This window comes from Lactuca virosa, chromosome 4, assembly GCF_052849685.1.
Source record: "Lactuca virosa cultivar CGN04683 chromosome 4, Lactuca_virosa_CGN04683_v6, whole genome shotgun sequence".
Lineage (NCBI taxonomy): Eukaryota > Viridiplantae > Streptophyta > Magnoliopsida > Asterales > Asteraceae > Lactuca > Lactuca virosa.
Genome location: NC_136429.1, coordinates 170,241,474 through 170,268,471, shown reverse-complemented (window position 1 = coordinate 170,268,471; position 26,998 = coordinate 170,241,474). Strand labels below are relative to the sequence as shown.

Genomic DNA, 26,998 nt, shown 5'->3' with positions numbered 1-26,998 from the left:
ACTCCCAATAACTCCCGCAGATGCTCCTCATGCTGCTCTCGGGTCTTGGAATACACCAAGATATCATCGATGAATACTATGACCGAGCGATCGAGCATCGGTCTGCATACCCGATTCATCAGGTTCATAAACACTGCTGGCGCGTTGGTGAGCCCAAATGGCATCACCACGAACTCGTAATGTCCATAACGAGTTCGGAACGCGGTCTTCACCACGTCCTCCTTTCTGACCCTGACTTGATGATACCCAGACCTCAAGTCTATCTTGGAAAACCAAGACGCACCCTACAACTAATCAAAAAGATCATCTATCCTCGGGAGTGGATAACAGTTTTTCACCGTTAACTTGTTCAACTCCCGGTAATCAATTCACATCCGGTGTGAACCATCCTTCTTCCTGACGAAGAGTATCGACGCTCCCCATGGGGAACTGCTCAGACGAATGAACTGCCTTCCCAGCAGCTCCAGCTAGGGATGAGAGTGGGTCCAAACCCGGACCGGTAGACCCGGAAAACCTGGGAACCGGTAGACCCGGACCCGGAAAACCCGGGAACCGGTTTACGAGTTTTTTTAGGACCGGAAACCGGACCGGTATATAGGAACCGGTTCCGGTTCGGTCCCGGGTAAGGTACCGGGTAAAGTGGGTCTAGAACCGGAAAACCCGGAAATATCAAAGTGGGTCGAATGGAACCGGGTAAAGTGGGTCTAAAACGAAAAACCCGGGGAACCGGGTAAAATGGGTCGAATGCATGTTTTAAAATTTCACAAAATACAAAAATAAAGCTAAGAAAAAAAAATCGCAGCTTTGATATCCCAACTTTGGGAGACTATAAATCAATGAATATGAAACCAAAAATGACAAAATTATAGTCTAAAATCATGTACAAACTCTATACTACACTTTGGAAAAAACCGCATGCTATTCCGACTTCATACGAATTAAATATGCATGTTTTAAATCTATCACGAAATACAAAGAAAGCTGAAAAACATAAAATTTTCAGCTTTGCTATCCCGACTTTGAGAGAGTATAAGTCAATGAATAAACACCCAAAAATAACAAAATTATAGTCTAAAATCATTTACAAACTATAAACTACACTCTGGAAAAAACCTCATGCCAATCCGACTTAAAACGAATGAGATATGTATGTTTTAAAACTATCACAAAATATTAAAAAAGCTGAAAAACATAAAATTTCCAGCTTTGATATCCCAACTTTGAGAGACTATAAGTCAATGAATATAAACCTAAAAATAACAAAATTATAGTCTAAAATCATTTACAAACTATAAACTATACTATGGAAAAAACCTCATTCCAATCCGACTTTAAACGAATGAGATATGCATGTTTTAAAACTATCACAGAATACAAAAAAAAGCTGAAAAACATAAAATTTCTAGCTTTGATATCCCGACTTTGAGAGACTATAAGTCAATGAATATAAACCCAAAAATGACAAAATTAAAGTCTAAAATCATGTAAAAAACTATAAACTATACTATGGAAAAAACCTCATGCCAATCCGACTTCAAACGAATGAGATATGCATGTTTCAAACTTTCCATAGAAACCGGTTACGGCCCCTAAAACCGGTTCCGGTTCCTAACACGGTTCCGGTTCTTAAACCCGGTTTACCCGGACCCGAAGGACCCGAAACCCGGATTACCCGGAACACGGATAGAGCCATTCTTTAAACCTAGGACTTGGACCGGTTTTACATATTCCGGTTCTAACGGTTCCGGTTCTGGTCCGATTCCGGTTCCGGTCCGGTTTTCCGGTTCTAAATCTCATCCCTAGCTTCAGCAGCTGTGATGACAGCTCCTGCATCTCTGGCGGTGCCAAATGGTACGGCGCCTTCGCGATAGGGGCCGCACCTGACACTAGGTCGATCCTAAACTCGACCTGTCTCTCCGGAGGCACTCCGGGTAACTCCTCCAGAAACACGTCAGCAAACTCTCTTACCACCAAAACCTCTGATACTGAAACCTGCTCCCTGGCCCGCGTATCTACCACGTACGCTAGATAACCCACACACCCGTGCTAAATGTACTGCCGAGCCCTGGCAGCTGAACAAAACCCTGATCCCAATCTGGTACCCTCTCCATAGACAATCAGTTCTCCCCCACTTGGGATTCGAACCACCACTCACTGACCCTCGCAATCGATCATAGCTCCAAAGCGACTAAGCCAGTCCATACCCACAATAACACATACCTCCCCCATGGGGATCAGAATCAGGTCTATCGGAAAAGATACTCCGAAAATCTCCAATTCGCAACCCCGATAGACCGAAGAAGCATAAATCCCATGTTCGTTGGCAATGGAGACTCGCAACAGACACTCTAACTCTCCTACTGGCAATTCGAACTCCCTACTGAAAGTCTGAGAAACAAACGACCGACTCGCCCCCGAGTCAAATAATATCAAAGTAGGTAAGGAGTTCACTAAAAACGTACCTAATCACAGGTACAAAAATATAAGCATAAAACAGATATAATCAGTAAGATAAGGGATAGAAACATACCAGCAACCACATTCGGTGCTGCTCTGGCCTCCTCTGTTGTAAGCTGGAAGGCGCGCCCGTGGGCCCTCGGCGGCACTGCTCGACCCTGAATCCCGTCAGTAATCCTCAATGTAGCTGGCTCTGGAGTCTGCGCCGGCCTGGCTGTGAGCTGTGGACAGTTGGTCTTCACGTGACCAACCTGATGACAGTGGTAGCAGATCCTCATATCCTGAACCGGGGCCGTCTGGCGACAATCCCTCGTAAAATGCCCCTCCTGGCCGCATTTGAGGCATCCGCTACCAGACCTACAAACCCCGAGTGTCCCTTCCCGCACTTGCCACAAGTTCGGCCATGATGTCCCCATGACCTGGAATCAACGGTCTTATACCGCTTTGGCGCCGACTGTATCTGTGTCATGGCCTGACCCTGCTCTCTCAGTTGTAGCTCAATCTCAAGCTCCCGCCGCCTGGAGGCATCCAGAAGCGTATCACAACGTTGGGTTGCCACAAACTATCGAATATCCGTCTTGAGCATGCTAAGATAACGAGTTATCTGAGCTTGCTAAGAAGCAAACTTCGGGCAGAACATCGCCCTCTCGGTGAACATGTGGGTGATCTTCGTCACCGTCTCCCGATCCTGTCTCAAATCCAGAAACTCCTGAGCTAACTGTTCCCGCTTGACTCGTGGAATGTAGCGAGCGCAGAACATATCCGAATACGACCCCGTCATCATCCTCCACCAGTCCTTTGCCCCGAACCTCAGCAAGTTCAGGGCACATCTGACCTTCTGGTCAGTAGGACACGAACACGTAAAGAAACACCCCTCCACGTCAGACAGCCACCTCATGGCTTTGATGGGGTCCTGAGTCCCATCAAAAGTAGGGGGCTTCGTGTTGTCGAAGTCCCAGTACTGAAAAACGCGTCCGGTTCCCAACCATGCCGCCGATACAGCTGTTGTGGCTGCTGCGGCAGCCGCCTCAGTGAGGGCTGCATATTGATCATCAAAGTACTCCACCATAGCAGTCTTGATAGACCCAAACATCTTTGGCAACTGAGCCCAGAACATAGCAGCAACCTCATCATGTAGGATCTCCCGGATCCTGTCATCCATCTCATCTGGCCGATAGTATCGGGCGCTGTCGGCGCCTCCTGTCCGCCCTCTCCTGATCCTAACCCGGATCCAGTCACGAATCTCCGTGTAACCACCATGCTGAAAATATACCACAAAGATATCAGATATAACAATCCGGGAATCAACTACCAACAAAACCCTAGGGGTTGTGACTTCCTTGCTATGCATATGGGTCCTACGCTTTCAGTAGTACGAGCCCATACTACCTTCCACACCTACCCATATTTGTCTCAAGTATCATCACAACGCCCTAAAACTCTACATAAGCATGGCATTCGCTCAGTCCTCACTCCTAGAGTAAGGCTAAATATCTCATAACCGGCGGACTCATCCCAAACAACCTCTCCATGAAACTTCCACCAACCCTGCAGCACTCGTGTATGCTAACCATACATAACGATGGACCCTATAGACTTTCGAATACCTGATCCTACCCTAAGCCCTTCATCATACAAGAACAGGAAATAATGTCAAACCAAACATTCTCAGGCTATAAGATCTTAATTATGTACGGCCGTGATGCATACACTAAGCAACTACAATAATGATGTCAATTTCATATAAGGAAAACCCTAGGCTACCAGGCATCATATAATCAGGCAATTCTATCATGCAATTCCTAAAGATCCTTAGCCTAGTACTAGCATGTTGTTCTAACATATCACATAATCAAATAATCCGCAAGGTATTTTGGGGTCTATCCGCGAGCTCCGGTTGATCGTACACTTGCATCCTCCTTTATTATTTTGAAAACATTTTAAGAAAATCATTTTCAAATCTTGTCCTCAGTTTGATACTGGAGACACGCGAGTGTTTCCTCCAATTCACTCAAACCAAGGCTCTGATACCAACTTGTAACATCCATAAAAATCATGCCAAGTTTAAACTTTTTTAAAACATTTCAAAACCCATGATTATTACAAAACTTGTTTTCAAAATAGTATATTGTCAGAGTATCCTAGAATCAAACATAAAATCATAAAGTGTGAGGAGCGGTACGATCACGCCTTCGCCTTCCCACGATCATCAGAAGTACCTGAAACAATAATCGATAAATGTAAGCTCGAAGGCTTAGTGAGTTACCCCCAAAATACCAATGCCATACAGATATAACCATATCTTATAATCATATAAGCAAACAACATGCATAATGAGCCATCAGTCTGACTGGACCGAATCCCGGTCCTCAGTCTATCTGGACCGCTTTCCGAGCCCTCGGCACGTCTGGACCGCCCTCCTCGGGGCCTTCAGCCTATCCGGACCGCTCGTTGGGCCTTCGGCCTGACTAGATTTACCCGGCCCGGGCCTACAGTCTACCCGGTCTGCCCAGGGTGTCTTGGCCTACTGCACACAGTAGGACCTGCCTCAACCCTTTCCCCAAACCAATAAAAATGTGCACATAAATATCATACACTAGCATGCAATAACAGATAGTCATACAGATCTAACAGATCACTAACATGGCAACCTTCCAATAACCAGGATACCGATCGAACCGATCTCTAATATAACAACCATCCTACAACCATGATATCAATCTAACAGATTACTAGCATAACAACCATCCTAAAACCAGGATGAAATCTAACAGATCAATAACATAGCAACCATCCTAAACCAGGATGTAAATCATAAAGGGCCGGCCTTGGTGCCTTAGACCCTATTGATATAATGAGGATAACTCACCTCTCAACTGACGAATCGAAGTGATAAACTCAAACTCTCAAACCACGACCACGAACTCCACCACCTATATTTACTATATAACCATTTCCATAAATCTCCAATCTACCAAATACTCCAGAAGTAAACTAGTCAAATCCTTGGTCAAAGTCAAGGTCAACAGTCAAGGTCAACATTCCATGTTGACCCGACTCGTCGAGTGCAGTTCATCGACTCGTCAAGTCCTTCCTGAACTCAAGAAGTCGTGAAATCCCCGGTTGACTCGTCGATTTTCCCTATAACTCGCCGAGTTCATGCGTTTCCAAAAGTCGGGAAAACCCTAACTGACTCGTCGAGTCCATGCAGAACACCTTGCACGACAATCTTCATCGGACTCACCGAGTTAGCCACGCAACTCATCAAGTCCCTTCAGTCCATTCTTCATTGAGATGCTTTTAAGCCATTCCAAAGCTCCATAACGTAGATCTAAGCTCCTAAGGCATACTTCTTACGTAAAGTTGCAAACTTTACGTACATGCAAGGTGCTAATGACTTAAATCAAGCTAAAGAAGAGGTTCTAGGCAAGGGAATTACACTAGCATGCTAAAGACTGAGACTTTATGGTTGTAAGGGCCAAGATGAGCCTAGATCTGAAGTTGCAACTTCAGATCTTGGTTCATCACTCGAAATGAAGCACCAATATGCCAAAATGGCCCCAAAACTCAAACATAGAAGGATCTAGCTAGAAGAAGATCAAGGTAACGACTTGATACCTTCAAATGATGCTAAACTGGGGTAGACTTCAGATCCACACACGTTCCTTGCCTCAAACTTCTTGATCTTCAAGCTCCTTGCAACAAGATCTTCCTTCCAAACTTGAAAAATCACACTAAATGGGACACACACACGAATTAGGGTTTCAGAGCTCAAGGGGACGGTGAGGGGAGCACAAGGGAGGCTAATGATCCTTTAAATAGGGTGTGAAACCCCGGAAATTAGGGTTTCATCCCCCAGCTCCAACTCGTCGAGTCTGTCTTCCGACTCGTCGAGTCGGTCACTTAAGACCCGCGACCAAAACCGTGCCTACTCGATGAGTCAGGGCATCCAAATCGTCGAGTCGACCTTTCTCAATGGAAATATAAGACTGAAAGTTGTACCTGAGAGTCGGGGTGTTACAGCAGCGGTAGTTTTCACGCTAAAGATATCGAGGCACTATATTTATGGCACGAAGTGTAAACTTTTTACTTATCATAAGAGTCTCCAGTATCTCTTTAATCAAAATGAGTTAAACATGAGACAAAGACGCTGGCTAGAATTACTCAAGGATTACGACTGTGAAATACTTTACCACCCTGGTAAGGCAAATGTCGTAGTCTATGCTTTGAGTAGAAAGATAACCTGGAAAGGAGAAGGCCAAGAGCGTTAAAGATTGAAATTGTCTCGAAAGTTATAGAAAGTATCAAGAATGCGCAAAATGATGCTTTGGAAGAAGGTAACCGAAAAGGAGAACGTCTAGGAAAAATGTTAGTGTTCGGTACAAACAATCAAGGATTAAAGGTATTCCAAAACAGGATTTGGGTACTTAAGATGGGAGGAATAAGAGATCTTCTCATGGAAGAATCCCATAAGAACATGTATTCTATTCATCCATGCAGTACCAAGATGTATAGGGATCTGAAACCTTACTATTGGTGGCCAATGATGAAGCTCGATGTCGCAGAGTATGTGGCTGAATGTGTGACATGTGCAAGAGTTAGAACTCAACATCAGAAACCATATGGAAGTTTGGAACCTTTACCGGTACCCATGGGAAAATGGGAGGACATCACCATGGATTTTGTGACTAGACTACCTAGAATGAAGGGAGGTCACGATATGATTTGGGTAATTTTAGACCGATTCACGAAGAGTACACATTTCATATCAGCCAATGAGAAATGTTCTATGGAAAAGCTTGCAAAGGTTTACGTGAAAGAGATAGTGAAAGCTCATGGTGTACCTCTAACGATTGTGTCAGATCGCGACAGTCGTTTCACCTCAATATTTTGGAAGAGCTTACACGAAGAGATGGGTACAAAATTATGTTTAAGTACAACTTACCATCCCCAGACTGATGGTCAGAGTGAAAGGACGATTCAAACATTGGAGGATATGTTGCGAGCATGTACCTTGGAATTTCCAGGTCTGGGATGAGCACTTACCGCTAGTGGAATTTTCCTACAACAACAATTACCATTCGAGCATTAAGATGGTACCTTATCATGCATTGTACAGACAAATGTGTCGTACGCCATCTTGTTGGCTAGAAGTTGGAGAAAAGCGGTTTATGGGTCCTGAGATTGTCCATCAGACTGCCGAGAAATTGAAGGTGATTAGATTTAGAATGCTAGCAGCTCAAAATTGTCAAAAGAGCTATGCAGATAAGAAGCGACGACCAATAACCTTCGAAGTTGGAGATTTGGTATTGCTCAAAGTCTCTCCATGGAAGGGACTTATCAGATTTGGAAAACGAGGGAAGTTGAGTCCAAGATTCATTTGACCGTTCAAAGTGCTCCAGAGAATTGGGAATCAAGCTTACAAACTAGAGTTGCCATATGAACTGGAAGGCATTCACAACACCTTTCATGTTTGTTACTTGAGAAAGTTAATGGGAGAAGAACTCAACATGATCCCACTTTCAGAGTTAAGAATCGATGAGAACAAGAGGTTGGTTGAAGAGCCTGAAACAATTGTTGATCGTAAGATGAAAAAGTTGCGACGTAAGATGGTCGAATTAGTACTGGTGCGATGGAAACATACGAATGGGCCGAACCTCACCTGGGACACAGAAAGTGACATGAGGAGTCGCTATCCACATCTGTTTACTGATGCATGATTCCGAGACGAAATCATCCTAAGGGGCAGATAATTGTAACGTCCGCGTTTCCTGCTTGGCATAATTATAAAATATGTATTTAAATCGGTCGACGATTGTAATCTTTTAAGAATAAGTGAAAGATAATTATTCGAGTATATGTGTTTATATATTATATGCGTGGACATTTGACAAATATTATGTGTATATAATATTTGTGTAAAACAATTTATTTTAAAAACTTAATAAATATAGCTAAAACAAACGTTAAAAATAAAAAGATTATTTAGGATAAATAATCTTAACGAAAGTTATAACGAACCTAAAATTACAAATTATATGTTATAAGATATATTTGGTCTAAATACATTTAAAGGTGAACCCAAGTAGTGAAACGATAATTTTTCCGTTACATTCGTTTTTCGATAATAATTGACCGGGTACTTTTTACGACTTTAGTTATCGATTATCAAATTTAGATTCATCGTAAAATAATATCTTTTATATATATTTGATATTATTTCTTATTTATCATACCGATTCAAAATTTATTGACATATAAATTACGATCCCATTTAAAAATAAAGATAAAGGCTTACTAATATATGTTTATCTCAAATAAAACAATTTATATTGTGAAACAAATGTGCTTTCCTCATTTATAATCAAAATAAATATGTAAGTATAAATCGTTTTTAAGTGAGAATTGAGCTAGTGACACGTATGTATAAAGATTTAGTTCATATATATCTTTTTTTTTTCTTAGCCGGCAAGAAAAACATTGTACCGTAGTATGCTCGTTAGATTATAATTTTTTTTTGAACGCCAAATACAAATATATATTAAACTATTCTTAAATTATTCCACTGATGTTTACAGTGGAACTTGAACCCTCAACCTCAAAAAGAAAGGGTAACACCGGATACCACTTGGCTAAAAGCACTTTGGTCATTAGACTATAAATATATGGTTCTTATTGATCATCCAAAATAAATATTCTCCAATTGAGTAAAGGTTCGACAAAAAAAATTGAGAAGTTTAAAGATTGAGGAATCACATTGGGAACTAGTGGCAAGTGAGATATATATTTATTATATTAGGTGAGTGCATACTTACTTTCAGCTTAGACATAGATACAAGTATTTAATTGCTTAAATATTATATTTACTTATTACTTGTATTTACAATACTTGTGTTCTACTTGGTTTATTTGGCTGAACGCAATTTTTGATAAAATATTAAATTATTTATTTTATCGTATCTTAAATATATTGGGTAGTGATGGGTTGTAAAAGGTGAAATAATAAAAAGGTGAGGGCGTTCAGGTACTATTGTACCAATGGTGAATTGTCATCTAGCAGAGTATAGATGACGACCACAGACTATTCTAGACAGTCCAGTGGGAACACTAGCAGGCTCGCAACCTGTAGGTGTTAATGAACGGTGTGTTCATTCAGTGTACTCTATCCCCCCATGGTTGCCTTTTTGACATATATTGCTAAGGAATCACCGAGGCAACAATGTCTATCGCTGCTCACAGGTGGTCTCTTGAGATCATCATTATAGAACTGAAGAGTAAGAGTAACGGGAATGGGTAACTGTGTTATTTGTTTATGGTGAAATGTATAATTAAAACAAATTAATTATATTATTGTGGGTTGAAAAACCCTATGTGCCCACCAGGCATTCTCAAGCCTGCCCCACTCAGTTTCTTTGTATCACAGGTAACGGCGTAAGAGCACATGTGTGATGAGTTTAAATTTGTAGTGAGATTTAAAGGAGAATAGGCCATTAGAATAATAAACTAATGTAAGGCCTGTAATATTACTTTTATGCTTATGTTGTTGTATTGACCATGACATCCCAAAGTTTTTAAATATAAATGAAACACATTTCCTCGGAAATGCTTTGATAATGATATTGTCATGTTTTTGGGAACAAATTCCGCACTATTACTCTTTTGAAAATAATATTCTGATTTAAATAACCATAAACAAATCGGTCTTTTCTTGTCGTGAAATTGGGGATGTCACATAGAGAGAAAATACTAATCGGTCTCAGTCAAAGTACATACTTGGATATGGTACTAAAACATTTTACTATAGAGAATTCCAAGAAAGGAGAGCTACCTGTTCAGAGTAATGCCAAATTGAGTAAGACTCAAAGTCCTAGTACAAATGAAGAGATAATAGAAATGAGTCGAGTCGCATATGCTTCGGCTGTAGGATCGATCATGTACACTATGACATGTACTCACCCTGATGTGTCTTTTGCTTTGAGCATGGTTATTCTCTTTTCAGGGAATCCTGGAAGAGCTCATTGGACAACGGTAAAGAACATTCTCAAGTATCTGCAAAGGACAAAGGATTTAATTATAGTGCTTGGTGGCAGTGATACGTTGAGAGTGACTTGGTATAGTGACACCAACTTTTAAACAAATAGAGACAATCTTCGTTCTCAATCTGACTGGGTATTTCTATTAAATGGAGGAGTAGTCACTTGGAAAAGTTCCAAGCATGACACAGTAGCTGATTCTACTTGTAAATCAGAGTACATAGAAACGAGTGAAGTATCAAAGGAAGCAGCATGGCTGAAGAACTTTATCGGTGATCTTGGAGTAGTTCCGACCATTCAGGAGCCAATGGAATATTTATGTGATTATGAAGAAGCGGTTGCTTTGACCAAAGAACCGAGAGATCATAGAAAATCATGACATATCAACAGAAAGTACCATTATATCAGACATAGAATTGAACAAGGTCATCTCATAGTGAAGAGAGTTTCATTAGAAGATAATCCTACAAATCCTCTCATAAAGGCTCTAAGTAGGATTAAGCATAGTCAACATGCTAGGAGCATTGGTCTGAGAGATGAAATTAGTTTTAGTATTTAGATGATTAGTTTGAAACTTGTAATAAAATAAATGTAATTGATTTTAGTGATTGAATAACAAAGATTGCTTATGAGTATTGTTTACTACCTTTGTCAATTATTTATTCTTATGTTTCGCTTTACATGTTTTACTTCGTGAATAATTTGATTATTCAAAGCTCCACAGTCGCTCGTACTTTAGGAAGTAAGTAGTGAATGAAGACTATCGTCAATTGGATTGTAGATTGTCTAAAGAGTTTATACATATCAATTGTGTTGCTACAACATTCATGAGTACATAGAAAATAGAGATTTGAGTATTGGATAAACCCACGCTCAGAGAATTACTTCATGGATGATATCACGAGTGATTATGAGACGATAATATCTTATATTCTTAAAATGGAGATATATGAGTTGTAATTTACAAGTCAGTTGTACATTGGTGTTACGTAAACACATCAATAACTTGGTGTTATAAAATGTAGTGTCATGTGCAATTTGGTGAGTAAAAGATACAAGCACATGAGTCAAAGTTTATTCGCTCCTTTTTCCCTAACGGGAAAAGTGATTTGTTTGGCCCTATCGATGATTTGGTGTTGACTTATAGTGTTGGGCCCAACCATGACTAAATTAATGTGTTCAATTAGAAGTCTTATGATGTCATCACAAATCAGGAATTCGGGAAACAGAATTTTGGACAATAAGATTGATTCTAATCCATGACTCATGTCCATACGATATCTAGAAGAATAGAGAAATATTTGATCGCTTATTTAAAGGACAAATATCTGATCGGATCAGAGTTCGGCAGTTGCTTTGGAAAGCACCCTTTGCTATTCATTTTAGAAGTTATACCAGTAATTTAGTTTTATACTTATCCAATTGGGAGACTGTAGGATTAGGTGTCTAAGCCAATAACTAAATTAGTATAATATTGAATTATTAGCAAAGTCCTTTTTGGTTGCCCTCAAACCTAGTAATGAACTGGAATGCTATTCGGAGAGAGAGACTGGTTTATTAATTTATTATATGATTAATAAATTAATTAGAATTCGAAATAAATAATTTATTAATATATTATGAGATTAATATATTAATTAGAAATAATATTATTTAATTAAGAATTAATTAGAAATTAATTGGAATTAATTAGATTAATTAAAAGTAGAAGGACTAAAGGTGACAATGTTCAAAAGTTGAGCATTGACCAATTCTATAACCTCTAATGAGGGTGGACGAATTCTAGAAGGGGTTCTAGGGTTTTCCTTGGGCAATAAGGAGTCTTGGATGCCTTAGGGAGGAAGTAAAGGGATAAGGGATTGTTTAAGGAAACTGCTTTATCCTAGCATCCCTTAGTCACTTATATATAAACCCTCTAAGGGTTATGATTTTCGGCTATCCATTTTATAAGAGAGAAAACCAAAAATTATCCTCCTCATCCTCTCTCCTCTTTAGCCTACAACTTGCTAGGATTTAGGTGTGAGTCATTAGAGGCACGAGACTTCAGGTGCTTGCTTACTGAAAACCAAGAAGGAAGGATTACTAGTTTATTTGCAATAATAAACTAAGGTATGTATTTTGGTATCTTGAAAATAACAATGTACTTCTAGGGTTCTTGGTATTCAATAGTTGTTTACAAATCATAGTGAGAACATAGATCCTTAAGGTGCATGTGAACTTAAGGTTTATGTTTTTCCGCAGAAAAATAGTTTTTTGTAACATATAAAACCCATCAGAACTTACTTATTAATTATTATATTTATTAGAGCGACCATTTTCCTGATCACTAACACAACTGGGTAGTCATTTGTTACCAACTCATTAAGCTCCTAAAAACTATTACTAAGTGACTTAATCCCTTAGGGTTTACCCTCATTCTCTGAATTAAGAGTTCCACCACATAAACCCTTTGCCAACCTTACCATTTGGTTTATAATGACATCGTATAATGAACTTCAATATTATCTCGACTTTTATTAACTCTTCATGACCTAAACTTACGTAAATACAATTACGTATTAACAAATCGAGAGGACACATTAGCTTGAACGACACTCTTATCCGTGCTAAAGGCCTCATGACCTCTATCGTTAAGCCATAATCGTCGCTCAGTGACTCTAGTTTCGAAATGCCAAAGAAACCAACGAGAAAGGTCTTTTAACTACTTCTAGGGGTTGAAATATTGATCCAGACGCCACAACCCTTTTATGGACGCCTTGCGTCCTGACGGCATGCCCACCAACTGCCACGTGTCATGCCCATATGCAATATGTGATATGACTCATGATACCAATGTGCCACGTTTTAGATCCGAACGCACCACATTTTATTATACATGTCGTACGTCTAAGCCACACGTCGCGTCTCAGTAAAATTTGACTTTCTTTGACTTTTACCAGATGACATTCTACTTTCTCTTTTATCCTTCCTACATATAGTATAAGAAATACTCAAATTTTCGGGTCGTTACACATGTCTTGGGCAATTTTACTAAAAATGACACTTGCCAATGTATGAAGACAAGCCAAAGCACAAACATAATCAAAATTCATACCACATATGCCACTATCCCATAAGATGTGGTCTTGCAACACCCATGATTGAGCCCGTGAGGCCACAAAAGCATATGAGGAGAGGAAATAAGGATGAGGGGCAGAAAAGGGTACACACTTTTAGAATCGGAACCGTTTCGAAACTGCAAGTTCCGAAATTGGAACCACCTTAAGCGGTTCTGGTTCCGGTTCTTATTTTTATGGAACCGCCACCATTTGGGTACCCACAAGAACCGGTATATATATATATATATATATATATATATATATATATATATATATATATATATATATATATATATATCACAATCACATGCTTTATACAATATCTTGAATAACATCATTTAAAATTATAGAATTTTGATTAATTTGTTTTGAACCCTTAAATGTCTATGTGTAATTTTCATTTTGAATTTAAATTATCCAAGTTCAAAATGAATTTGTAGATAGTAGACATAATGTACTATTATCTTCAAGTTAAATTTTAGCTCATACAAATGTTCGTTTAACTATGGACTTTAATTGTTTTAATTTTTTATATCAAACCTATAAATTTAAGATACATGGAATTAGTAGAGTTTATGTATAGGTTTTAAGAACCCTCGACACATTTTTCGTTATGTAATTCAAACTACTGATATTTTCTAATTCTCATTTTTAGTAGGTAACGAATTACATATTGATGTTATCGATAATTTTCTTGTAAGTTTAAAATATATATACTTTTATAAGATTTAAAAATTCAAAAAATTTAACAAACCAGGTACCCGATATTGGAACCGCTATCCACCGATTTTGGTTTCGGTTCCAACATTTTAGGAACTGCCGATTCCGGTTCTAGATAATTAGGGCAGCTACCCGCCTATGTTCATCCTAGGGGAAGCCTCTACCATTAAGTAGAATCACAAGCCAACAAACCTAATTGGTAGTGAAATAAATTGTGATTGAACGTTACTAAAAAGGACGGACCTTCTCAAATCACCATGTCCTCAATCAACCCAAATAATTCTTTATCAAAGAACAAGGTCACCTCCTCTATGTGAACGAGTTGACACGTCCTCGGCCAAATAATAGTGTGACAATGTCCTTGCAAGATCGAAGCAAAATAAGCACATTTTGGGGGCAAATTAGTCATTTCAAGTTTGATATGGACCATCCACGAAACAAATAAATTTTCCTAGGGACCAAAACTAACAAAAAAGAAAATTCTGATTTTAAACTATTACTGCAAATTAAAACTTTTTTGGATTGAATCTCAAAAGCATAACAAGCCATACGACTATTACTGCAAATTAGGGGCTGTTTGATAGTTTCTGATTGAGTAAGATCTGACTGAATCAGAGCCCAGACTCAGTCAGAAGCTCTGACTACGCTGCCTCTGACTGAAACAATGTTGTTTGATTACATATCTGACTAACTTTGCTGAATGCTAAACATGACTATTTTACCCTTCTATTTTGTTTTGTGCCTAATAAAATCGATTAGTTTGAAAAAAAAACAAAAGTTAGCAACTCTCTATTATTGGACAAATAATATTGATTTATAAATAATCGAACAAACAAAAACATCAAAAGAAAGTATCATTAAACGTACTTTTATATATATCATTAAACGTACTTTTATATATTTTTTTTATCATAATCTATACATGTTCGACTTTTTAATAACTACAATCATCCAAATAACATAAATAAAACATATAAAATCAAGGTTCTAAAGAATCATCTTTCATTCTTTCCTCGATTTGGTTTTTGTTGACACAACAATACTCGCATAGTTCTCCTCCAGTTGTGAAATCATCACACTTATCCCACCTGATAGTGATAGCATCATTGCTGAAAGAAAAGAAAAAAAAAGAATCAACATTCAGAGATATCAAGATTTTTTCCAGAAATTCATGTATCATCTATATGTATCTGATTTCAACATTCACTTTCATCTGTATGTATCTAATTTCATGTGTATGTATCTAATTTCAGCCACATACTAGGAAAATAAGCAACAAGACGAAAACATTTAAACATTTATTTAAAAAAAAATAAAAAAGAAAAGAAAAAGAAATAGTGTGGGAAGAGTACCAACGCCGGAGATGGAGTGACAGGAAACAAGTGGTCGGTGCAGGAAAAACAGTGGCGGAGGAAGGCGATGGTTGGCAACGCTGTTGTGGTTGACGGTGTAGATGTGCTCGACGGCACTGCTATCTGCGACTTTAATGGACGTCGGCAATGGAACTCGCCAGAATTCTGGAGGAAGAAAGCTTGACCGGGTGGAGGAGAAAGAAAATGGTGATACGTTTTTCAGCAGCAGGAAGAAAAAGAAGAGGGTGAATTAGGGCATAAAGGGGAAAGTGGGTTTATTTCACCAGTCAGTGTCTTTTTTTTACTTATTCGGTAAGAGGTTATTGACCCAGTAAGAAGCTTATTTTTTGCAAAAACAAACAGTCTTACCAGACCGAGTAAGACATTACCTCTTACCGGACTCAGTAAGAGGCCAAACAAACAAGCCCTAAAACTTATTGAAATATTATGATCGGCCAATCGGGGTTGAAATTGTAAATAATTAATTGCAGACTAATAATACAAAAAAAAAACTTTATTTTATACTTTATAGCACAACTCGTTCAAAATGTATAAAAACTAAAATTTAATTAAGAAAAACAAGGATCTGCTTCCTCACCATCATTCCCTCTATTTCAACCAGAGACCTACTCCAACCCTAGACAGCATTCAACTATGGCGGCCGTCGCTTCACCAAAGCCTCCCGTCTCCGCCAAGCCTCCTTCTATCACCCACCCATTTCAGCCTCGCACCACTCTCCTCCCTCGATTTGCCCTTCCCATTGCTTCCAATCCTAAAAAACGCCACCGTCTCCACATCTCCAATGTCCTCTCCGATTCAAAACCGACAACCGCCGCCTCCACCACTACCCGTCCTCCGCTGCCTGCGGAGCCTTTCGTCTCCCGCTACGCCCCTGACCAACCCAGAAAAGGTTCCGATGTCCTCGTGGAAGCTCTCGAGCGCGAAGGTGTCACCGACGTCTTCGCCTACCCTGGCGGCGCATCCATGGAGATCCATCAAGCTCTGACCCGGTCTCAAATCATCCGAAATGTCCTCCCTCGCCACGAACAGGGCGGTGTGTTCGCCGCCGAAGGTTACGCTCGCGCCTCTGGTCTTCCCGGCGTATGTATCGCTACCTCCGGTCCCGGAGCTACCAATCTGGTAAGCGGCCTTGCTGACGCGCTGCTCGACAGTATCCCCATTGTTGCCATCACCGGCCAAGTCCCCCGGAGAATGATCGGAACCGATGCGTTTCAAGAAACCCCGATTGTGGAGGTAACGCGTTCCATTACTAAACACAATTACCTTGTTTTGGATGTCGAAGACATCCCCCGTGTCGTCCGTGAAGCTTTCTATCTCGCATCTTCCGGTCGACCTGGTCCTGTTCTAATCGATGTCCCGAAAGATATTCAGCAACAATTAGTCGTACCCAAATGGGATGAACCCATGAGATTATCTGGTTACTTATCTCGATTACCAAAACCACCAAATGAAGAACATTTAGAACAGATTATTCGTTTAATAGCAGAGTCAAAAAGACCAGTTTTGTACACCGGCGGTGGCTGTTTGGATTCCAGCGTTGAATTGCGCCGATTTGTTGAACTCACCGGAATCCCAGTCGCCAGTACTTTAATGGGTCTCGGAGCTTTCCCAGCTTCCGATGATTTATCCCTTCAAATGCTCGGAATGCATGGAACTGTTTATGCGAATTATGCAGTAGATAAAAGCGATTTGTTGCTAGCGTTTGGGGTTAGATTTGATGATCGTGTAACAGGAAAGCTTGAAGCGTTTGCAAGCAGAGCCAAAATCGTTCACATTGACATCGATTCTGCAGAAATTGGTAAGAACAAAACACCCCATGTTTCCGTTTGTGGTGATATCAAGATCGCATTACAGGGTCTCAACAAGATTCTCGAAGAAAAAGGTGAGATGAAAAATCTTGATTTCTCATCATGGAAGAAGGAATTAGATGAACAAAAATCAACCCACCCTTTGAGTTTCAAAACTTTCGGAGATGCCATTCCTCCTCAATACGCAATCCAAGTGCTCGATGAATTGACTGGTGGAAATGCAATAATCAGCACCGGAGTTGGTCAACATCAGATGTGGGCTGCTCAGTTTTACAAATACAACCGCCCTAGACAGTGGTTAACCTCCGGTGGTCTAGGAGCCATGGGGTTTGGCCTCCCTGCTGCCATTGGAGCCGCCGTTGCAAGACCTGACTCCATAGTCGTTGACATCGACGGTGATGGAAGCTTCATGATGAACGTTCAAGAACTCGCCACCATTAGAGTGGAGAATCTTCCGGTGAAGATTCTGTTACTGAACAATCAACATCTGGGTATGGTTGTTCAATGGGAAGATCGCTTTTATAAAGCGAATCGAGCACACACGTATCTTGGAAACCCATCAAAAGAAACAGAAATATTCCCGAATATGTTGAAATTTGCAGAAGCTTGTGATATTCCTTCAGCAAGAGTGACAAAAATCGGCGATCTTAGGGCGGCGATTCAGAAAATGTTGGACACACCTGGGCCGTATCTGTTAGACGTTATTGTCCCACATCAAGAACACGTGTTACCCATGATCCCCGCCGGCGGTGGTTTCATGGATGTCATCACCGACGGCGATGGCAGAATTAAATATTAAGCTTTTTGAATTTCATTTCTTGTTGTGTAATGTATGCAAAAATACTCTTATTATTTCCCTTTGATGTTTGTTATTTAGTAGTTTATCGACTTTTTTGATAATAAACTTTTATTTTACAATAAACTTGATCATATTATCATAATTCATAAAACTTATTGTACTACAGATGATGATTCGAATGATTTTCTCCTAACGAGTAAACATGTAATTTTCGAAGGATGTGTGGTTGTGTTTGTATTTGTATTATGAGGACTACAAAGCACAAAATCGGGCCTATGGAGTGCTAAATTCAGCCGATCTTCACCCATAACCATTGACGTGGCATCAAGGAGAACATGCCACGTGTTTCTATGTGCTTCAGAAACCCAATGCATCGAGTAAGGTGTCCCATTTACATTCGCAGGATACGAAAATAACCCTTTTGGACTCTGTTTACTTTTTCTTCTGAAATATTGGCTAAGTTGTGAACCTTTGATTCTCAAATCTAACCATGTCTCCGGCGCCGATATCACTTTCGATTCTTTATATCCCGCAAACGCTTTTATGTAATCATGTTCTTCGTCTATAATCGTCATGTAGAAATTCCCTCTGAAAAAAGGGTAACTTTCTCCGACTAACATCATCGCGTCTCTGTAACTTGAAGTGAAAAGAACAAGGTACTCATTTTCCGGCAATCCACAGTGGTTTAAAACTTTATTCCGGGCTTGGATTTCCGGTATTGAAATGAAGCTTCCGAGATACGACGACTTTTTCGTCAGTATATCGAGTAATCTTGATGGTTCGAGTTGGATTCTTTCAAGATCGTGAAAGTTAGATCCAAATGTTTCCCGAAATACCCCTCGTGGAGATTTCCGTTTTTCGTCCGGCGAAGTCTCCGGTGGGGTAGGGGGTTCTTCTTTGACGCAAAGCTCGTAAAGGTCAGTTTTGTCTTTTCCTTCAACTAATGCGTTTGAATATTCGGGGTATTTCGCGACGACGTATTGTTCGACGTATTGCATTTCTGCAGGGGTGATCGGACCGGACCACCGGAGGTCAACGCCGTGCAAGGTTGATATGGCTTCTGCTATGATATGCGGTGGTATTACTCTGTTTGCTCTCTGTTAATCGAAACACATCATTAGATCTTCATTAATATCATCGAAAATCATGAATCTAAACCTTAAAGTTTACAAACGTACCTTAATGATCATACTGTTTGGTCTCCCGGCTTCTGTTTTCTTGAAAAGCGACTTCACCATATCCTCCTGATTCACGTCAATTATCCGGTGAGTTTTCCGGTGGGTTTCATCGGAGAAGAAAAAAGATTAGTGAAGTTCGTACCTTTGGTCGAGTTTGGACGATTCTAGATTCTTCATTGTTTCTTCCCATTCTAAAGATCTTTTTGAACAAATTGTTACAAAATTGATAATATATTATAGACGAGTTGGGTGATATTTACAATGCAATTTGTTACTTCTTATACGCTTATTATTACAACAGTGGAAGTTTCCAAGAAACAGGGTTTTGACATAGTCAAGATTAGAGTTAAAATCCTACTCATTTCTTGTTTCTGAAAGCGAATTTAAGGATAAATAATCTTTATGCCTTTGGGTTAGTTTATAGTTTATAGTTTATAGTTTATATAGTTTCTACTTTGTACTATTTTACTGATTCTGGTTTGACTCGGTGAGTTGTTGTCGAGTCACTGTCGACCAACTGATTGGTGACACGTGTTGGGCGATTAAATCAGTACTGAGTTGGAACTTCGGTTGTGGATCCGAGTTGGGGTTATGTTCACACTCCGTCTGTCCAATTTGAGGATTTAATCTAGTTTATGAATCCCACTAATCATAATTAATTAAGAAATGTCACGATTTTAGTTTATAAAATGATAACAGAAAACGACCCTTTTGCCACTGAGGTACAACTGGAATTGTGATCGTAATTACTTGGAAAATAAGCAAATTGTAGTGTAAATACTAAATACAGTTGTGATTATCGACTTATCGGCTGTTCAAACAAAACGTATCAATGTGAAAAATAATTAATTTAAAGTCGACTAAGTATAACATTTTGAGAAGGGATTCTTATATTTGTTATGTCGGAATACTTATGTATACTTTTTTTATTATGTTAGACCAAAAAGTTATGATGTCATGATATAACAATGGACTATTTCAAAGATAAATTAGTGACACAATGCTTTGTTAGTACTGACGGTTAAGCGAAAATGATGTTGAAAGAGCTATAAAAAAGTGACCTGCCCAAAATTATTAAATTAATAGGTCATTTACAAAAACTGAGTAGAGTTACGATTGAAAGTTTTAAATATAATGTATATATTTTTATATATAATTTGATATTTGATATTTGGTTATTCTATATAACAAAAATAAACCCCAACTTGTAAACTTATACTTGTAGACCTAATCTACTAGGTTGGAAAATTAATTTGGTTGTAACTCACTTAAATAAATATAATATTCTAAACCTATTTGACTAATTTAAACAATGATTTGATTTGTAACTTATTTATATAATATAATACTTTTATTTTATTTATATTTTGATATTTAAATAGGTCCATCCAGGTTTATCTATCAATATTACAAATGTTTGGAAAAGCCATATCGACTTAGGTTAAAAATATAAATCTAATTATAAATTGAGTTGAAATTTTCAGCATGTTTAATTAAACATGTTAATCCGAATCAAAAGCCCTTGTTTGAAGCAACGAGACAGTCGAAAGTAAAAACATTTGACATGGGAGTAAATCATAATTGTTGAGAGGGTTATTTTCATAGAAGCTCTTAAATTTATAAAAAAAAAATTGTCGATTTTATGTTAAATATAACTTTTTATGTGATAAAGCCTAATAGTTAAGAAGTTTTTTCAAATTTATGTCTTTTATCAGGTAACCATCAACTTACTCGGTAATCATCACTTAGTTGGAACTTGGAAGGCCATTCCCCTCCAAAAACTCCTGGTGCAACAAAACAAACAACAATTTGCCACCTTCTTTCTTTTCTCTGAATTGAATCGCCACCCCAAGACCCCCGCCTCCAACCACCGAATCGTAATATGGGGACGTCGTCTTCTTTGGTGAGACCTATAGCTGAGCCATGGACAAGTTCAACATTATCGGTTGAACATGGCCAAGGATATAGATTATAGAGGGCCCAAAAAAAAATATGCGTCTGATACTAGTCGTCCCTGGCGAGAATGAAAGGGAAGACAAAAATCAGGTGAAAGAAAATATCGAAGGGAAAATCAATGTTCCTTGAAAGAGTGAAACCGAAGCGAAACGAGAACAAATTTGAAATCGTCATCCTATGGCGAGATAAAATAAAAAAGCCCTTCAAAGACACAATATACCTAAACAATTTACAAAAATCTACTATTTAATTAAAAATATACTTCTTGTACCTTTTTAGATACAAAATAATTAGGAAATTGTCAGAAAAGTCATAATATTTTCAGGAAAGTTATACTTTAGTCCCAAGATTTTTTTTTGAACAAAAAAGTCCCGATTATTTCATTTTGGCTCAAGTTTAACAAAAAGTCCTTTTTTTTCTTCTAACAGGAAATGGCATATTAGCGTGTTTTTAAAAATAATCGGGACTTTAATGTTCAAAAAAAAAAATATTGGAACTAAAGTGTAACTTTCCTGAAAAAATTGGGACTTTTCTGACAATTTCCCCAAAATCATTAGTAATACTATCAAGATAAAATAAACATTGGTTCAGTGATTGTGTCGTGTGCCTTTTACCTGGTTGGTCAAGAGTTTGAATCCAAGAAAGTTGGTTTTCTTTGTTGTTCTAAAAGAACTAGTATCAAGATGAATCTTGTCTAGCATATATTTATCCATACATAAAGTTGTCAAACCATTCATCATTTCTTACGATATCGATGAACTTAAATAATTCTTTAATAACTTCAATTTTGAAAAACATATCTTGATGGATGTTACACTGACAAGAATGGTAATAAGAGGATTCTATATGCAATGCGATTCTAATCGATAAGACTTAGGAATTGAGATGACATAATCAATTAATCCATTATATCAATGTGTGATTGCTTCATAGGTCATCAATTACAATTTGTTGATTGGATTTCTCTCCTTTTGGCTGCAGCTACCCACTTTCTTTATACCTATGATGTTGCTTCTTCCTTGTTCCAATAATCTATTAAATTTAGGCCTTTGAATTTTCTTGCTTCTTTATCTTTTTTTCTTCTTAAAAATAGACCAATAATAATATACTAGTATTACATAGCTCATAAAAATTTTAGGCCTCTTGAAATGATGAGCACTAGACGGTTGCGCCTATCGCCTACCGTCTAGGCCAAGCACACAACCAATTGGTCTATTATGTGGCATGATAACCTACCAAGTGTGTCGTAACCTACTACATTACATTTATAAAAAAGAAAGTCTACAAAGTTTGGAGTTTGAATGGTAAAAAACTGATGTTAAAATAAAACTATTAACATTATATAAATTTTAGGACTTTAATAATGTCATTACCCTACCCTGTATTCCACAACTTCTCTTACTTCTTGAAGCACATGAATATTCATTTTTATATAATTATAAGAAAATACAATGTATTTTTGGTGTTTCACAATAATTTAGATCATTCAACCCTTAACAATATCTCTTACATTAAAACTTATAATTATAATATAAAAGATAGTGTTAACACTCTCCATCATATTATATTATAATCAACATTTAAAAGAATATTTTAGCTATATTCTATTTTATTCAATTTTTATAGTGTAAAAGATAATATTAATGAATAGCATAACAATATATTTAGTGTTATACTATTCACCGATAATATGTATAGACTATAGTGTTAGGTCTAATGTGAGGTTAATTTGAGCATTTTAGTGTAGATTTTAGTATAAAAATTAGTTTAGTGTAGAGTGAGGTTAGAGATACCTTTGTACATGAAAATTGATAATAGAAAAATATAATGAAGTACTCGAATAATATTGTAGTTATGAAAATTTAAAAGACGTTTTAACCTATTAGAGAACATTTTAATCTTTATCAAGATGAATATTCTTGTTGGTTGACGATACGTTCGATGTTAGATGGAGACTGGATGCCATATGAAGGTGCCTTTTGATAGGAGACAAGATGGTATCGAGAGGTTTTTATATATACAAGTTTATTTATTTAATTATTATATATATATATATATATATATATATATATATATATATATATATATATATAAATTCCAAATTGAGTTTGTGAGGACTTTTTACTATTCATTTCAATTTAACTTCGGGCCGTTGATTTGAATTACGTGGTAAGCATTAATGTTTCTTTTACTTTCTCTTTTCCACATCCTAATTTCTATTTTGAATTTCATTTTTTTTTTTCATTTTCTATCCTAAATTTCATTTGCTTTTACAGTTTTTATCCTAAACTAATTTTGATCTAATATTTTTTTTATCCCTATAAAGATTTTGACTATGGTAAAAACTGATTTTTATAGAGTAAATTACATGAATGTTCCCTATGGTTTAGGATAACTTATGCATTTGGTCCCTAATTTACTTTTTAATTCGAAAGGTCCTACTGTTTGTTTTTGTTACGCTCTTGGTCCTTGTCTTACCTAAAAAGACTGTTTTGCCATTGATTTTTTAATTTATTTAGATAAACACAACCAACCCCACCCCTCCTCACCTTACCATACATACACCATCATTTTTTCCTATTTAAATAATAGTTTTTTAGGTAAGATAGGGATCAAACGCATATCAAAAACAAATAGTAGGGACTAAGCGTGTAACAAAAACAAACAACATGGACTTTCCGAGTTAAAAAATAAGTTAGGAACCAAACACACAAATTACCTCAAACCATAGGGACCATTCGTGTAATTTATACATTTTTATATTTACATTTTTTTTCCGAAATAATTTTAATCTAATAGTTTTCAACCTTCATAATTTTATAGTTATTTTATTAGTAATTTTATAAGTTACGATTTAGTCACTTACTATACTTTAAATTTATGTTTTTTGTACCTTATATGATTTTTTTATAGTTTTCCTGTATTTTTAAATGTCTCCTCCATATATAATTGTTTGGTTTAAAATCTTATAAAAATAAAGTTACGATCTAAACACGTTTGAAGGTTTAAACTATATTGATAAAATTTCTACCAAAAATCCATATCCATATCGCGATGCGTTTTTCAACATACCTGATTTCCGCAGCGTCACGCGGAGGGTCCAAACCCTAGTTATTTTATAACTTCCAACATGCCTTTTTTTTAATGCAAAAGATTTTTATATCTAGATTAGATTATTAGATTATATTTAAAGGAGTTTGTATGTCATGATGTAGTTCTAGTAGTTTATCTGGACTGCTCTTTTATTCACAATCTTTTTATTTTATTTTATTTTATTTTATTTTATTTTTATGTATTTACAGTAGTTTATTAGGGTGTGATTTTATTTTTTGGGACAATCATTTATTTTGTCTAAAGTATGTTTGGTGAGATGTTCTGTCCAATCAATTTCTTTTTTGTTTTCGGTTCTAATTTCCTTGCATGTCATATGTAATTTGTTTGGGGCGATTCGGTTCTCTAATATAGATTTGGGAAGACATCGAATTTATTTGAATGCTTCATGCTTTTTATTAATTTTTCTTTTATATTTAATTTGTCACTTTTATTATGGATTTGGTTTCATAATTTAATCAAACATTTTGATGAAGATAATCTCACCTCCTAGGGGTGCAAACGAGCCAAGCTACTCGTAAGCTATTCGAGATTGGCTCGTTAAAAACTCGACTCGAAATCAATTTTAAACGAGCCCGAGCCGAGCTCAAGCTAAATAGTTAGCTCGTTTATTAAACGAGCTCGAGCTCAAGCCTATGTCACTAAGCTTGATTAGACTCACGAGTCTAAACGAATATATATATATATATATATATATATATATATATATATATATATATATATAATATAATTTATTATTATTTTTATATATTAAAATAAAAAAACATATTTGGGGAATTAGAGATTAAGGGTATTAGTAAACGAGCTTGAAGCGAGCTTAAGCTTATTTAGGCACGTTAGACAAAAAGCAAGCCGAACTCGAGCCCAAACCGAGCTTGTTTAATTTTTTATGAGCTCGAGTTGAGCTTGATACAATAAAGCTCGAATTGAGCCGAACTCGAGCTTGAGCCTTGTATAACTTAAACGAGCCTGAGCCGAGCCTGGCTAAGCTCGGACTCGACTCGACTCGATTCGTTTGCACCCCTATCACCTCCAACAAGAAGCGGAATCCCAAGGTTCCCGCAATGTTAATGACCATTTCTTGGGCTTAAAATAACTATGATAGATGTAAGACTTCGGCTGAAACCACTTTTAATGAATAGAATGTAAAAGTAAAGCCTATTAGGCTTTATCATTATCACAAGTCACAACTCCAATATTCCTACTCAATCTCTCCAATAGTAAAAGGATTTTGATAAACGACAATTGATAATTCTAAAATTTTTAAAGTAGAAGACGTTATTGATCGGGCCGATTAGACTGTCGGGTATGAGCTTATGAAAGGCTGTTACTGCCGACGTGACAGTTCCTTCACGGCGTCATAACACATGAACACTGCGCCAACTACGCCATTAAGGGCTGTGGTGTTGGCTCCCATTGCAGCCATCACGAATGGTAAAAACGACTTTTTCGAATGAACGGTCAAATTATCATTCCCAACGGTTGCAAATATGTATAAAATTTTTTTAACCTTTTTACTTTACATATAAACACACATATATACTCATTTTTTACCTATACCATTCTTCTCTTTCTCTTATTTTATACAAAAGCAAAACCAGAAAACCCCTCCACCAAACACAAACACATCTGCTCCGATGTGGTTCGGACAATACGATAGCTATATGAACCTACTCAACACTCAAAACTCACCCCAAATACTATTTCAAGGAAACTTTTTTAATCCAGCCTCACCCCCAATGCAATTTCCTACATCGCCCTACATGCAACAAAACCCAAATTTTCAACAAAATCTTTTCAATACTTTCGCTTCCATGCCACACATGACCACGCAACCAACGCAAGAAACAATTCACCAAACGCAAGCGGGAGGTAGTCGGAAAGCTAGAGGGAAAAGGAAAAAGAAAGGGAAATCAATAGTGGAAAGTGAAGAAGAAGGTCCACTATGGTGGACACCGGAGGAGGAGTACAACTTGGCGATGGCGTGGTGCGAGATTTCTAAAAATCCAACTATAGGAAATGATATGAGGATGATTAGATTTTGGGAAGCCATGCTCGGAAAGTTTCACGCATTTATGAAGAGACCGACATATCGCAATGTCGATATGCTTAATGGCAAATGGACTCCAATTAGTCGTAGGTGCACCAAGTTTAATGCGATCTACAACAAACTTTCTTCGCAAAAGATAAGTGGTGCGAATGATTTCGATATGTTCAAAGTCGCGAAGGAGTAATATCAAGTGGAATGGTCATATTTTCGAGTATGACAAAATATGGGAGATTGTGAGAGTCGATCCAAAATGGCTTAAAACTCCAACATCGTCGGATGTACAATCAAAGAGGTATTGCAATTCTAGTTCATTTGATGTTTTCAACACACGAACTAACATCGACCTTAACGTCGACACAGATGACATCCCTGACTACATCGAAGAGATCTCCCCCCCCCACGTCGATCGGTCAGG

The 26,998-nt window shown here is 37.6% G+C and overlaps 2 protein-coding genes across 2 annotated transcripts; one reads left to right on the top strand and one right to left on the bottom strand.

Annotated features, from left to right (window-relative positions):
* Positions 1–16,272: 16,272 nt before the first annotated feature.
* On the bottom strand, positions 16,273–19,839 carry LOC145107718 (uncharacterized). Its single transcript, XM_079044664.1, has 3 exons — positions 19,609–19,839; positions 19,467–19,532; positions 16,273–19,385 (listed from the first exon to the last, which is right to left on the bottom strand). The coding sequence occupies exons 1-3, from the start codon at positions 19,654–19,656 to the stop codon at positions 18,441–18,443; spliced, it is 1,059 nt and encodes a 352-aa protein (XP_078900790.1). The 5' UTR covers positions 19,657–19,839; the 3' UTR covers positions 16,273–18,440.
* Positions 16,315–18,411, top strand: LOC145107717 (acetolactate synthase 1, chloroplastic-like). Its single transcript, XM_079044663.1, has one exon. The coding sequence runs from the start codon at positions 16,315–16,317 to the stop codon at positions 18,286–18,288; it is 1,974 nt and encodes a 657-aa protein (XP_078900789.1). The 3' UTR covers positions 18,289–18,411.
* Positions 19,840–26,998: the final 7,159 nt, after the last annotated feature.

Excerpts from the sequence above, each read along its gene's own strand:
- LOC145107717 (XM_079044663.1), top strand. The coding sequence starts at position 16,315 with ATGGCGGCCGTCGCTTCACCAAAGCCTCCCGTCTCCGCCAAGCCTCCT.
- LOC145107718 (XM_079044664.1), bottom strand. The coding sequence starts at position 19,656 with ATGGGAAGAAACAATGAAGAATCTAGAATCGTCCAAACTCGACCAAAG. Across the intron at positions 19,533-19,608 it reads TCGTCCAAACTCGACCAAAG|GAGGATATGGTGAAGTCGCT; the intron begins GTACGAACTTCA and ends GACGTGAATCAG. Across the intron at positions 19,386-19,466 it reads CAAACAGTATGATCATTAAG|AGAGCAAACAGAGTAATACC; the intron begins GTACGTTTGTAA and ends TTCGATTAACAG.